This window comes from Podarcis melisellensis, assembly GCF_964234715.1.
Source record: "Podarcis melisellensis genome assembly, chromosome: 16".
In the NCBI taxonomy this organism is placed as follows: Eukaryota; Metazoa; Chordata; class Lepidosauria; order Squamata; family Lacertidae; genus Podarcis; species Podarcis melisellensis.
This window is the reverse complement of record NC_138533.1, coordinates 8,768,095-8,782,387: the sequence shown is the minus strand read 5'-3', so window position 1 is coordinate 8,782,387 and position 14,293 is coordinate 8,768,095. Positions and strand designations below refer to the sequence as shown.

The 14,293-nt window shown below is 49.4% G+C and overlaps 1 protein-coding gene across 17 annotated transcripts in view; it reads right to left on the bottom strand.

The window, feature by feature from the left end:
- The window catches only part of UBAP2L (ubiquitin associated protein 2 like), a 47,670-nt gene that overhangs the window by 8,313 nt on the left and 25,064 nt on the right, over nt 1–14,293 (bottom strand). For 13 of the 17 annotated variants that reach the window (XM_081891354.1, XM_081891343.1, XM_081891355.1 and 10 more), the window contains 11 exons: nt 13,499–13,776; nt 12,059–12,231; nt 10,333–10,522; nt 9,610–9,664; nt 8,701–8,878; nt 8,082–8,154; nt 5,884–6,079; nt 3,363–3,451; nt 3,006–3,059; nt 1,583–1,664; nt 64–281 (listed from right to left, as the gene is read on the bottom strand). In XM_081891354.1, the coding sequence (XP_081747480.1) occupies nt 64–281; nt 1,583–1,664; nt 3,006–3,059; nt 3,363–3,451; nt 5,884–6,079; nt 8,082–8,154; nt 8,701–8,878; nt 9,610–9,664; nt 10,333–10,522; nt 12,059–12,231; nt 13,499–13,776 (1,586 nt within the window). Of the gene's footprint in view, nt 1–63; nt 282–1,582; nt 1,665–3,005; nt 3,060–3,362; nt 3,452–5,883; nt 6,080–8,081; nt 8,155–8,697; nt 8,879–9,609; nt 9,665–10,332; nt 10,523–12,058; nt 12,232–13,498; nt 13,777–14,293 lie in introns of all 17 variants that reach the window. The other 4 variants (XM_081891353.1, XM_081891357.1, XM_081891345.1 and 1 more) reach the window with 2 other exon arrangements.

The window sequence follows — 14,293 nt, the reverse complement described above, 5'->3', positions numbered from 1 at the left end:
GGAGGAAGCGGCCGGGTCTGGCTCCACCCCAGCCCCACAGCTCCACAGCAGGCCGGCACTCACGGGGAACACAGCTGGCCCGTACTGGAAGGTGCTGGGCAGCCCCGGGACTCCGGTGTAGTAGGGCAGGCTGGTGTAGCTGTAGCCGGGAGGCAGGGCCGGGTTCAGGAACGTCTGCTGGGTGGTGTGGTGCGTCTGGGTCTGGTTCTGCTGAGGCTGGGCCAGGGTGGTGGCCGGCGCGGGGGAAGAGGCGTCACCGCGGCCAAACTTCGTTAGGTCACCTGGGGGGGAAGGGGAGAGAATAATAATAATAATAATAATAATAATAATAATAATAATGATACAGTAATGCATCAAACATTAAAAGCTTCCCTAAACACGGCTGCCTTCAGATGTCTTCTAAAAGTCTGGCAGTTGTTCTCTTTGACATCTGATAGGAGGGTGTTCCACAGGGTGGGTGCCACTACCGAGAAGGCCCTCTACCTGGTTCCCTGTTACTTGGCTTCTCACAGCAAGGGAACCGCCAGAAGGCCCTCAGTGCTGGACCTCAGTGTCCGGGCAGAACGATGGGGGTGGAGACATTCCTTCAGGTATACTGGACCGAGGCCGTTTAGGGCTTTAAAGGTCAGGACCAACACTTTGAATTGTGCTTGGAAATGTACTGGGAGCCAGTGTAGGTCTTTCAAGACCGGTGTTATATGGTCTCAGCGTAGCGTCCCAATGGCAAAAGTGTGTATCTAGTTTGCCATCACCCTCCTCCAGCAACACAGGGAGATTACGTCACATTACTGATAGGATACAGCTGCCTCTGCGTGTTGTCCACCACCTTGCTCCACTTTCTGTTCAAATGATGTTTGTAAATACTTTAAATACCCTGTATTTTTCAGCGTATAAGACGATTTTTTTTTGCTACCAAAAAAACCCCATTTTAGTCCAAAATTGCAGGTCGTCTTCTACATGGATAGTGAATGCACAGGGGTCCATCAAATGTCTGGGTTTTTGGCTTGGGTGGGCCAGAGTGTGGTGTTTGGCAGGGTGATTGGGTGGGTCTTGGTTTGCCCAAAAAATAGCTCAGTGGCTTTGAGGGCAATTTCCCCCAAAAGGCTGAACAACTTTTTGCCGCTGCCGATTGTTCAGATTTTCACTTCTAAAGATATGGCCACCCTAAAATATTGATTTCCTAATTTTGGGTTCAAAAAAATAGGGGTCGTCTTATACCCAGAAAAATATGGTAAGTGGCAACCCACCCCCACAAGAAAAACCCACCCAAAGGACCTAGCTTGGTGCCACCAAGTTAGTGTTCTAGCAGGTATCTTTCTATATAAAGAAGAATGTAAGATGTCGTCATGCTTTGCAGTTCACGTCGCTCCCTTCCCCATTCCCCTTTCTTTCATGTGTCATGTCTTTTAGGGAAGGAACTGCATTGTCCCTTGGAGAGCTTCTTTCGACTGATGGACAGGATATGAATACTGGAAATAAGTTTGTTGAACAGAAACCTACAGAACTAGCCTGATTAGGATGACAACTGAACTGCCCTTCCCAGGTGGCTTAAATCCAACTCCCTTCCCCAACCGTCTCCTACCAGAGTAAGGATTGCTGCTCAAGCTGGCGTCTCTTCCAGTAAGCGGGGTGGTCTGTGTAGGGAACGGGATGCTGTAGTAGTCCTGGAAGAGAGGCAGGAGGAGAAGCTAAGCATGTTCATCTCGACTGGGGAGGAGGAGGAGGGAACTGGCCTCCAGGGACCAGAATGCAACTGTTGTAAATAAAAAATATGCCCTTTTCCCTTACGGGGTATCCAAGAGCCCATATAGAGTTCTTACATAGGTTCCCTATTGGTAGGAGAGAATAACAGAGGCCAACCAGAGAATATTGAGAAGCAAAGCAGCTAGTAAGCTTGATCTTTATTGATCTGTTGCAACAGGGTACTCTCCTCAAACACAGGAGAGGAAGAGGACCCACAAAAATGCTGTGCAAGGGCTTATAAAGACTTTTGAAATTCCCATCCTCTAGATCAAGACCACCCCCAGAAATATTATGCATACATCACAGAAGGGGTGTAACCTAAGACCACCCCTCAGATACATCCCACCTACATCACAGAAATTTAAATGTTGTTTTTCTCCTGTCACAGTTTATCTCCTGTCTGGCAAGTTACTTGATTGGATTGCCTGGGGAGCCTGACCATTCTTTTGTAGTGGTAAAATACTTATTTCCTGGGCCAGGTCACAGGCTCACACCCTATTCATATCTTAAATGTGTCCTTAAGACAGGATTTGTGAGGAAAGAGACAATGGGGAGACTTTTCCAGTTTGACCTGGCAGAGAAAACATTTGCTCAGTTTAGGAATCAAAATGGTTCCAGGTTGGCCTTCCTGTGCCGATCTATGTATGTGCGGTTATGAACATTACCAAATATCTAAGGCCATAAAATTCCTATCACACAACCCCAGCACACATTTGAAACACGTGACCTCCCCCAAAGAATTCTAAGAAATGTCGTCTGCTAAGGATGTTGGAGGCTGTGACTCTGGGAGGGGGAAATTACAGTCCCCAGGATTCCTTGGGGGGAGCCTTTGCTTTAAATGGGCACAGCGGGGATCTGCCCCAAGTAAAAAGGTTGGCGTGCTTGTGAAAAACAAGAGCAATATCCAAAAGGGCAGGCGAAGAAGGAGAAGACCAAAAACAGTACCTTTGTTCAAAAACTGGGCTTGTTTATTAGTTAATGGCAAAGTACCACTCCCAGATGTCACATAGCATTTAGCGGATGTTACGGGGTGGCATACAAATGTCATTGACAAAGACAATCTATTTTCAGTTTAATTCGGGGGGTTTTGCATTTAAGATTATTCCAGTCTGCTCCATTATGAAAGTGTTACAAACATTGCAAGAGAAGAACAAAGGTGTCCTGCTACGCAATGCAGAACAGCGGGAGGCGGCATGTTTTCTAAGTAGCAATGATGATGATGTTATTTTAGGAGGGCAGAGGGAGGGCTGAATTTAACTCACCAAGGGGAATCTCGTCTGAAGCATCTGTAGGTCGTCGTAGCCATAAACCTGCGGCTGCAAGAGAAGGAGCTGGTTAGGGAGAGGCCCGTGTCTCTCACAAGGGACGTTCATTTTCGTATTGTATTGTATTGGTTTGTTGGGATTCGCTTCCCATAAACCAGGATTATTTCAAAGGTCGTGGGTTGTTGTTTTTTTTGTCGGAGTCAGATGTTGCAACACAAGCAGGCTGGAGGCTGCTTTGACTGCATCTGGTACCGACTCCAGGTTGATTTCCCATGCTCTGTCCCTCCTGCCATGCTATGGTCAAGAGCCAAGCAGGATCTACTGGCATGGAACTGTAAAGCAGCCCCTACTCACCGGGTAGGCGTGCAGCAGCCCTGGAGCCATGATGTACGGGTTCGGCAGCAATGGCGGCACACCTGGAGGCAGGTTGGGTGGAGCCTTCCCTATGGGGAGAAAGCAGAGTTAACTACGGACATCCCAGGACCACTGCCCCTCCTCTCCCACAGGCACCGAGAAGCGGGGAGACTTACAATTAAGAAAGAGCATGCACAATCCAAAATTTTAAAAGTGTGTGACTGGCAATGTTAGATACGGAAGAGTCCTGAGTGGGAGGAAACAAGCTTCTGTGTGCGGAAGATGGCAAGTCCAAAGCCTGCTGTCCCTAGATGTTATTGAACTCCACCTCCCATCAACCTCAGCCAGCATGGATAATGGGAGTTGTAGTGCAGCAACATCTGGCCACAAGTATTCCACGCCTGTCCTAGACACATGTCCCAACCAATCGGGGACCACGTAAGTGCACTTGCAGAGGTGCAAAGCAGGGATGAGGACCCTGCGGCCCTCCAGATGTTGCGGAACTCCAGCTCCCATCAACCCCACCCAACAGTATGGGATGATGGGAGTTGTGGTTTGGAAATACCTGGAGGGCAGAAAGTTCCCCATCCCTGGCTTAGGGGCATAGGAAGCTGACTTTGGCCAGTTTTATATTATATTATATTATATTATATTATATTATATTATATTATATTATATTATATTAATTATATTATATTAATTATATAAAATAAAATAATAATAATAATAAATTTATACCCCGCCCATCTGGCTGGGCTTCCCCAGCCACTCTGGGCGGCATCAACCAAATATTAGAATACAGTAATGCATCAAACATTAAAAGCTAAAATAGGGCTGCCTTCAGATGTCTTCTAAAAGTCTGGCAGTTGTTGTTCTCTTTGACATCTGGTGGGAGGGCGTTCCACAGGACGGGTGCCACTACCGAGAAGGCCCTCTGCCTGGTTCTCTGTAACTTGGCTTCTCGCAGCGAGGGAACCGCCAGAAGGCCCTCGGCGCTGGACCTCAGTGTCCGGGTAGAACAATGGGGGTGGAGACGCTCCTTCAGATATACTGGACCGAGGCTTTTGGTATATTCAGCTCAGTATTGTTAGCATTGGACTTCCTTCATCAGTAGAGGGAAGGGCTACATGACTTTGGAGGTCTGTACCAACTCTGTGATCCTACAGTCTATGCCAGGGGCACCTCCAAGCATTGCTGGACCCAGCTCCCCTCAGCCACAGTCAGTGTGACCAATGCCCAGGGGTGATGGGACCTGCAAGTGCAGCAGCTACCTTATCCAGTCCTGCTCCAAACTAAACTAGTCGCTAGTCACAGGGACTAGACATAGCTGAAAAGGAGGGATTGGACGGCCAATGCAATGAAGGTGCACCCATGCTTCAGGGCGTGTGGAACAGAGGGTGCTCACAGTGTTTTCCCCACTTCTTGCTTTATTACAGGGCTGGGGCAAACCTGTGACAAACCCCCCACAAGAGGTTGTTGGACTACAACTCCCATTAGCCCCACATAGGAAGCCAATGGTCAACGGCTCATAGGAACTGTAGTGCAACAACAATTGGACTCTTATAAGAGGGCAGGAAATGCGAGAATCAACCAACCCATTTAAGCACAGCTCTGCTGGCACTCTCCATTGTTAAAACCCCCTCCCTTTATACATCTGCCTCCTCCATGAGATATCTGGAGGGTGGAAACACGAGAACGGGCCTTTTCTGCTGTGGCTCCCTGTTTGTGGAATGTTCTCCCCAGGGAGGCTCACCTAAACACCTTTGTTACGTATCTTTAGGCGCCAGGTGAAAACATTTCTCTTCAACCAGACTGATTATTATTCTATAGCATTAAAAAAATGTGTGTGTGATTTGTTATTGTTTTATTATGTACAGTTGCGCCTTGGTTTTCGAATGCCTTGTGATTCAAACATTTTGGCTCCCGAACGCCGCAAACCCAGAAGTGACTGTTCTGGTCTGCTAACTTTTTTTGGAAGCCAAACGTCCGTCGCGGCTTCTGATTGAGTGCAGGAAGCTCCTTCAGCCAATCAGAAGTCGCGCCTTGGTTTTCGAACATTTTTGGAAGTCGAACGGACTTCCAGAAACAGATTCAGTTTAAGAACCAAGGTACGACTGTATTCTCATTCTGTATTTTTCTGCTGTAAACTGCCTTGGGCTCTTTGGATGAACTCGTTTTATAAATAATAGTAATATTATATGAATGACGGTCACGTCAGCTCCAGTTCGGCTCCGGCAAGCACTCTCTCTCTCTCTCTCTCTCTCTGCTCAAAGAAGAGAAGAGAGGCTTAAGGGAGCTCAAAGCTGACCACTTGGCTGGCTGCTAAAGTGATTGCATTTGCCTTGCCTTACAGAGAGGGACACTGTCCAAAGAGGGAAGAGCAGAAATGTATATATGAATCAACAGCCTCAGGAACAGAATGTAAAGCAATGTTTTAAAAAGGAGCAGCCCTGCTCTCTCCTTTCTCATGCACACACGTGCATTTTAGCCGCTGGCCAGGCCTAGAGTCTTGAGGAAGCACCTGAAGTCGTGGCAACAGAGCTGCGGGTCGTGGCGGTCACCGTGGAGTTGCCGCTGAGGCTCAGGCCCAAGCTGCTGACGCTGCTCAGGCTCGAGGAGGCGCTGACCACGGGGGGCGCAGCCGAGACGGTGCTGGAGGAGGTGGAGAAAGTGCTTGCGGATGAATGGAGCCCGGCGTCGCTCTCCACACTGGTGTGCTGCAAAAAACCGGGAGGGGAAGCAGGGGAAGGGAGGAAGTCAGGATCTGCAAGACGGGGACCGATGTGTCCGTGCAGAAAAGTCGCATGGCGCACACAGCAAGGTGCATGTCAGAGCACTGCAGTTCAGCCAGCCACGGGTTCTAAGCTGGATGCATCTGGTTGCGGCTCAGGGGTTTGCTTTCGCACGCTCACCGCCCTCCTGGATAGCTACGGGGCAAGCTAGACAGGATGTTGGGGGGCATGCACTTTGCAGGCCTCAAACTTAGATGGGAAGCCAAACGCAACAGAGACAAGAGATTTACAACCGTACAGATCTACAAACACCAGCAGACAACCTTGCATCTTCAGCTGTTCCTGCTCCTGCTTAGCCAAGTCAGGGATGATGGGATCTGAAACTCACCCGTATCTGGAGGGTCACAGGTTCCCCATCCCTGGTTTTAAAAAACAAAGCCTTACAACCCCTTTAGCTCTCGCAGCAGAACAGGAACAAAGGCAGAGGCGATATGCTTGTTGAGAGACTGTTTCGTTTCAGAATACAGTTATGGGAGCATCTATTTTTAGTATTTCCTCCTCCACACAAAACGCCCCATAGACACACAAGGCTAGTATGTCACGGAGAATAATATGGGGGGGAAACAAAATATTCATTCCCTCCCACAGGATGTAGTCCTATACATCACACAGGGCTCATATTGAATGGGGGCGGGGGCAGAGAGAAACAAGGGGCGAGTTCCACTACATATATTTCCAGGGGCCAAAGAGCAATTGGGGAATAAACCACTAATCTTCCCCAAGCAGTTCTGTCTGCCACATGACAAGCAGTGCAACTCCCTGGCCTACGGCCTAGGACCCTCGTACTTATGGGACTGCCTCTCCCGGTATGCTCCACGGAGAGCCTCAAGGTCCATAAATACCAACACCCTAGTGGTCCCGGGCCCTAAGGAAGTTAGATTAGCTTCAACCAGAGCCAGGGCCTTTTCAACACTGGCTCCGGCCTGGTGGAACGCTCTGCCTCATGAGACCAGGGCCCTGCAGGATCTGATTTCTTTCCGCAGGGCCTGTAAGACAGAGTTGTCCCGCCTGGCCTTTGGCTTGGAGCCAATTTGATTCCCTCCCCCTCTTTCTTTTTTCTTTTCCTTTCTCCTCCTGCGATGAGGCTACCTTTTAATATTTTAGTGTTTCAATATTTTAATGTTGTATTTTAATCTTGTTTTTAAGTTGTAATCATTCAACTTGTTTTTATTATTGCTTGTAAGCCGCTCTGAGCCCGGCCTTGGCTGGGGAGGGCGGGGTATAAATAAAAAAATTATTATTATTATTATTATTATTATTATTATTATTATTATTATTACTACTACTACTACTTTCCTGAGGTTTATCTATCATCATTATTTAGCCTCAGTCATATGCTGAAGTCACACCTTTTTATCCGAGCTCAGAATCACGTTTTGAGACCCACTTAAAAACTGTCAAGTTACCTGATGACTTCTGTGCACGGCTGGTTGGTTTTACTTTGATCTAAAGGGTATTGTTTTGTTGTAATCTACACTAGCACATAACAACAAAATAAGAAGAGTCCTGCAGAATCAGGCCCATGGCCCATCTAGTCCAGCACCCTGTTCTCAGAGTGGCCAAGCAGTTGCGCCGATGGGAGGCCCACTTCACTCACACACGGTTCCCAGGAACTGGTATTCAGAGGCATGACGCCTCTGTCGATAGGAGGCACAACAACTCCCTCTTGGAAAGCAGAGAGGGATTCTAGTATAACCTCACGTAAATTCAACCAACGGAGCTCTCCTGTGTGCATAAATGCGCTCTTGCCCTTAAAGAAGGCACAGCCAAAGCAGAAGCTATACCATGCGTGTGACCCAGATAAGGGTACCTGGAAACAGATCGCTGTTGGGTCTTGGGAAGACAGACACAAACTTGCACTCCAAGCCCACCAATAGGCACCTCCGGCGCCAAAACCTTACTCTCCCCTCTCATTCCCTCTACTCACCAAGAGAGTGGAAGTTGACGTGCGTCCAGCAGAGGTTGACGAGGAGAGGCTGTTCTGAGGGGTGGGTAACGTGCTGTGGGGAGAGAGGGAAGGGAATGCTGGTCAGCCCACAGCCAAATGGCTGGCAATGCCCTGTGCCTGGCCTTGTCCATTTAACTTGACCTTTACAGAATCTTTGGCGGTATTCCATTGGTTCTCCCCTCCTTTTTTTAAAAAAAAATTATTAAATTTATATGCTGCCCTTCATCCAAAGATCTGGGGGCAGTTTACTTCATTTCCGTAGTTGTTTTAAAAACAGCTTGTTTTTAAATCCAATCGACAGAAAAATGGAATAAAACAGAACACACGGCAGCCAATGCAGTGGTTTTCTTAGGTGCAAAATACAGATCCTCAACTTTACTGCAAAAGGAAGTTGCTAGCCCTCATGACTGAGCTTGAGAAAACTGCCTTAGGCAGAGTCCAGCCGTTGGGCCCAATTCCAGGGGTGGGGAACAGAAGATATTCATCTCCCAACTCCCCACCCCCAACATCTGCCATGGCACCAGGTGACTCAACTTCAAAGGAAAGCACACTATTGGGGGTGGGATTGGGGTCAGTTCTGAGGCCCCCCTGCTGCTACCTGCTGTGTTGCGTGGTGGCCGTGCTGGGGAGCTCCTCCGTGTGGTTCAGGCTACTGAGCACCGAAGAGTGCTGGGTGGCCGTGGTGAGCAAGGATGCTGCGGACACAGTGTCGCTGAGAGGGGTCGTGATGCTGGGGGCAGAGGGGGAGTCCGATTTCACAGCGGGGCCTGCAGAACCTAGAGGAGGGGGCAGATTTGAAATAACGAGAGAGTTAAGGGGCAGATCGCCCAAGCAAGACACCTTCCCTAACCCCCCTTGCAAAATTTGAAGCAGCATAAAAAGCAACGTTAAAAGGGAAAAAAACAAGATACAATACACAATGACTGTTTTATAATTTATGATAATTTAGAATTTTAATGGATTTTCATGTAATGCTTGATACTTCCAGCTGATGGTGAATACATCGAAACAGGGCCCTGTCCTGGTTTCTGATCCATAACTGACTTCTGCTCAATGACTGAAACAAAGACCTTCAGGTCGAATCTGACTATAAACTAACATGAACATATCTCTACTCATAAACTCTTATCCCTAATTCTGTAACGAATTATTGTGTTATACATATCCTTATGAGTTTAAGTTTGTAATCCTTATCAGAATACATACTTGGGAATGGATTAGTTTTTGTTACAATTGATTATTGATTTGCGAGTAGGGACTACTCCCACTACTGAAACTTAAACTGGCCAGAGTTCTTGGTGTGCTTTTTTCAAGACACAATACACGTCAAGTCCATCCCAGCGCCCTGTTCTCAAAGGCGCCAACCAGATGTCTGCTAGGGGGCGCCTGCAAGCGGGAGCAGAGCGTGCCGCAGGTTCGCCAACCCTGCTTGCTGCACAAATTCTTTGCGAGCTCAGCTCGTTTCTTCCCCCCTCCCCAACCGCAGGCATGCTGGAGAGGCACTGACCTTCGGCTGTCTGCGTGGTCTGCAGCTGCGTGGGCGGCACCGAGCTGAAGCCGTTCTGAGAAGAGAAAGAGAGGGGGAAAGAGAAGTCAGCTGCCGTTGATACAGAAAAACACATTCGGTGCACAGATCAAGCATCGCTCCCACCCCAGCCAAGTCCCCTGCTCTCAAACATCTCCCTATTTTAAGACTCGGATCCGTTAAATGTTTCTAGTAGCGACGCTCATCGTAGGCACTGGTCAAGCTATGAATTACTTGATGCTTTGAATGTGAGACCCAAAGGCATCCACTATTCCCCATATTCTTTCTAGGCCTGGGATGGGGAAGCTGCAGCCCTCCAGATGTTGCTTGGACTACAACTCCCATCATCCTTGACTGTCAATCCTGATGGGAGTTGTAGCCCCAGCAACGTCTTCTTCCCCTGAAGAAGAGCCCTGATGGATCTAACCCCTTCTAGTCCAGCATCCTCTTGCCATCAGCCAGATGCCTCTGAGAAGACAGAAAATGGGAGATTTTCATGTTCTGTGAAGGTTTTATCCTAATCCAAAAGAGACCACCTCTGGTGACAGAGTTTTCCACAGGCTGCCATGCTGAACATCATCGCTGTTGTGTTGTTAATAAGGCCCCATCTTAACAGAGCACACGGTCTTCTAATGCAACACACAAGTCAGTCAATCCCGTTCTCTGAGAAACGCAGAGGCGACGGCACTCGGGGACAAAGCTTACCTTGGCCTGGGTCAAGTCTTTTTGGGGCGAGGAGGAAATGGAGTTTGGGTACCGCCGGGTCTGAGTGGATCTCTGCTCGTACAGTGGTCCCTGAGCGCTGTTCTGGGAGGTATATGTTGCTGTAGGCATGGTGCCGCTCTGGTAACCCGGCTCCTGGCTCTTATTGGACGAAATCGTGGATAGAGACTCGCTGCAGGTGAAGAAGGGTCAGGAGATTTCAGCACACAAACTGCCAATGGGCTCCTGCCAGTGGCTTGCAAGAGGCGGCTTCCACCAACTTAGCCTCCTAGAGCATGGGTCGGCAAACGAAGACCCAGGGCCCGGATCCAGCCCTATTACCTTCTTGATCCAGCCTGCGGATGGTCTGGGAATCGCCGCATGGATCGGTGTGGGGATTCTGATCGTTCAGGCTGCGCCATTCCCCTCCCACACACAACCGCCGCGACGACTCCTCCCTCCCTCCTCCTGGCTTCCCCCCGCCCTGCCTAGAGGAGGAAGAGGGCTGGGCTTTGTTGAGCTGTTGGCTGAGTGCCATTTTAAGCAGCCCCTCTCCAGAGCCAGCCCTTTTGCCCTGCCGCTCGCAAGGCACAGGTAGGTAGCCACTGGGGCTCGTCTGATGCTGTGGAGAAGGGAGGGGGAGTCGGTGGGGGGATTTTCCCCCTTCAAAATATAGTCCGGCCCCCCACAAGGTCTGAGGGACAGTGGACTGGCCCCATCGAAAGAGTTTGCTGACCCCTGTCCTAGAGCAAAACATACACCAGGAGGCTTAGTTTGGTCAGAATCGAGTCCACACTTCCAGAGTTGACACTAAACACATTGCTCCTGGGAAAAGAGCCACCATAGATGCTAGAAGGCCATAAAAATTTGTGTCCTGGGTTTTTTAGATTCATCTACCCACGTACTAGGGACATGGGTGGTGCTGTGGTCTAAACCACTGAGCCTAGGGCTTGCCGATCAGAAGGTCAACAGTTCAAATCCCCGTGATGGGGTGAGCTCCTGTTGCTTGGGGCCAGCTCCTGACAACCTAGCAGTTCGAAAGCATGTCAAGTGCAAGTAGATAAATAGGTACCGCTCCGGCGGGAAGGTAAACGGTGTTTCCGTCCGCTGCTCTGGTTCACCAGAAGCGGCTCAGTCATGCTGGCCACATGACCCGGAAGCTTTCTGCGGACAAATGCCAGCTCCCTCGGCCAGTAAAGGAAGATGAGCGCTGCAACCCCAGAGTCATAAGCGACTGGATTTACCATATTGTTCGCTCTATAAGACACACTTTTTCCCTCCTAAAAAGTAAGGGGAAATGTGTGTGTGTGTGTCTTGTGGAGCGAATGCAGGTTGCGCAGCTATCCCAGAAGCCAGAACAGCAAGAGGGATCGCTGCCCAGCAATCCCTCTTACTGTTCTGGCTTCTGGGATTCAGATTTTTTTTCTTCTTGTTTTCCTCCTCCAAAAACTAGGTACGCCTTATGGTCTGGTGTGTCTTATAGAGCGAAAAATATGGTAATTGTCAGAGGTCCCTTTACCTTTACCTATGTACTATCTGAAACCAAAGGGGCTCATTGTGAAATTTACTGGCACTATTTTCATCTCTCTTACCCCACTAAAGGGGTCTTTTTGCAGCCCAATATAGAGACGCCACTGAGGGTTGTGCCTGGGACCTTCTGCTTGCCAAGCTGTCTCCCACTTAAGCTAAGACCCTTCCCCCAAATACAATGTCAACAGGCTCGTCTCACCTTGCAGTACTCGTGTACAGGCTGCTCGGAGGCTGGCTGACGGAGGCGCTTGTCGCGGGGGCAGGCTCGTACTCTGAGAGGACAGGCTCCGAACCAAACTGCAACGCCCCGAACTGCAAGTTGAGCCCCGAGATATCCGCAGAGCCGGGCATCTCCACTGCCAGAGCGGGAATCTGAGGAAGGAGAGGTGGCCTGATGAGCTGCCGACATGCAACCCGAAAGTGCCGTTCCCGCTCTCAAACTGGCAAACCCTGAAGAGCGGAGGCTGCCTAGGCTTTCCATTTCCTTCTGTGGCAGAGGGTGTGCCTGGGTTTCAACGTCGCCTTTAGAGGCTCAGGGTTGTTGCATATTTAAAATTATCACCATCATCATTTAATTGCTAAAAGCGTGCCCTCTTCCAAGCTGCAACAACAAAAAACTAGTTTTAAAAGTAACAGGGTGTACAAAGAACTAAAAGCAACAAACGGCTGTATTATCAACGTTCTACTTAGTAGTTCAGCATATCAAGAAAAACACACACACCGTTTTCCCATGGATATATTAGGGTTTTGATTCAATGGCATCCTCCTAATCTAATCATATTGAGCCGCTGTGAGATATACGGGGATAGGGTGGTATACAAATTTAATCAATAAAATAACAAATAATCTAATGATTTTCACCACTGCCCGTTTTTCTCGTTCCTTTCTAAGATGGCAGATGGTGCATTTCCCCCACCCTGTAAGACGCGAGGTTTTGAACAACAGAATCAAGGAGCTAGAAGGGACCCCAACCCCCTGCAATGTAGGAAGATTAAGAAACTTAAGAGTCTCATGTAGCCGCTGGGGGTTGAATCAGAGACCTTGTGGACACAAAGCAGCTGCTCTACAACTGAGATTCTACCCTTCCCCAGTACAATATCTTTGAGTCATCATCATCATAATCATCATTTATTTATACCCCGCCCATCTGGCTGGGTTTCCCCAGCCACTCTGGGCGGCTCCCAACAGAATATCAAAAACATGATGAAACATCAAACATTAAAAACGAAACAGGGCTGCCTTCAGATGTCTTCTGAAAGTCAGATAGTTGCTTATCTCCTTGACATCTGATGGGAGGACGTTCCATGGGGGGGGGGGGGAGACACTACCGAGAAGGCCCTCTGCCTGGTTCCCTGTAACCTCACTTCTCGCAGGGAGGGAACCAGCAAAAGGCCCTCTGCGCTGGACCTGTGTCTGGGCAGAATGATATGGGGTTGAGACACTCCTTCAGGTACACTGGGATGAGGCCATCTACAGATTCAGACCACTGGGTCCACCCAGCTCATTAGAATAGCCTCTGACGCTCCACTCCTGAGCTACGGGCCCCTTCCCGCTCACCTGCCAAGTTCATTGGGCCCTTTGGGGGGGGCTCCCTCAAGACTAAGCCCCGCGCCGTGCAGGATGGGAAATTCCTGTGTACCTTTGATGTCAAGGATGCTTTCTTCTTCTGCTGCTTCATCTTCTGCTGGGCTGGCTGGGGGCTGGAGGACTGGTTGTCCGAGGAGCCAGGAGACATCTGGGGGACGGGGTTGGTTTTGCTGGCCAGGGGGGACGACGGAGGCGGCGGGGCTGTGACGGACGCTGTCACCACAGGCTGCTTGTCCTGCAGGAACACTTCCATCATGGCGGAGGTGGGCGGGAAGGCCTGGCGCTTGGCAAACGGGCTGTGCACAGCGGATTCCGACGGGTTCTTCAAATCTGCGTGCCGGAGACGGAAGGAGGGTGGTCAAGCCCGGGACAGGAAACTCCTAGTTCCTCCTCCTTACAAAGCATCTGTGTATTAACCTATGAGCTTTGCCCCACCCACACCAACCTCTGGCTGCACCTCATATTAGCATGTGGCCCCCAGATGGTTCCCTATGACACCATGCAGCCCCAGGCTGAAAAGCTCCACCAACCCTGGTTTTAGACGCAGCGGGATCTGCAATAAAAACCTTGTTTGTTTGATCACCACAGGCAGTCAGTCAGCTACCACAGACACAGGACTGAATTTGCTGATGATGCCAAGACTTGCTATAGCATACGCTGTCCCCCCTTTATAGCTATGAGGGAGCCAGAAAGGGTCTACTGGTATGCAGCCCACACTAAGGCAGGAGGGATGTGCAGATTTAAATCAGGATTTAAAAATCAGTGAGAAAATAAAGCTCTCCGTCAGTAGTACAAATCTGACCACTAAACCCATGTTGATTTAGGGTATTACTTTTACCAAGAATAC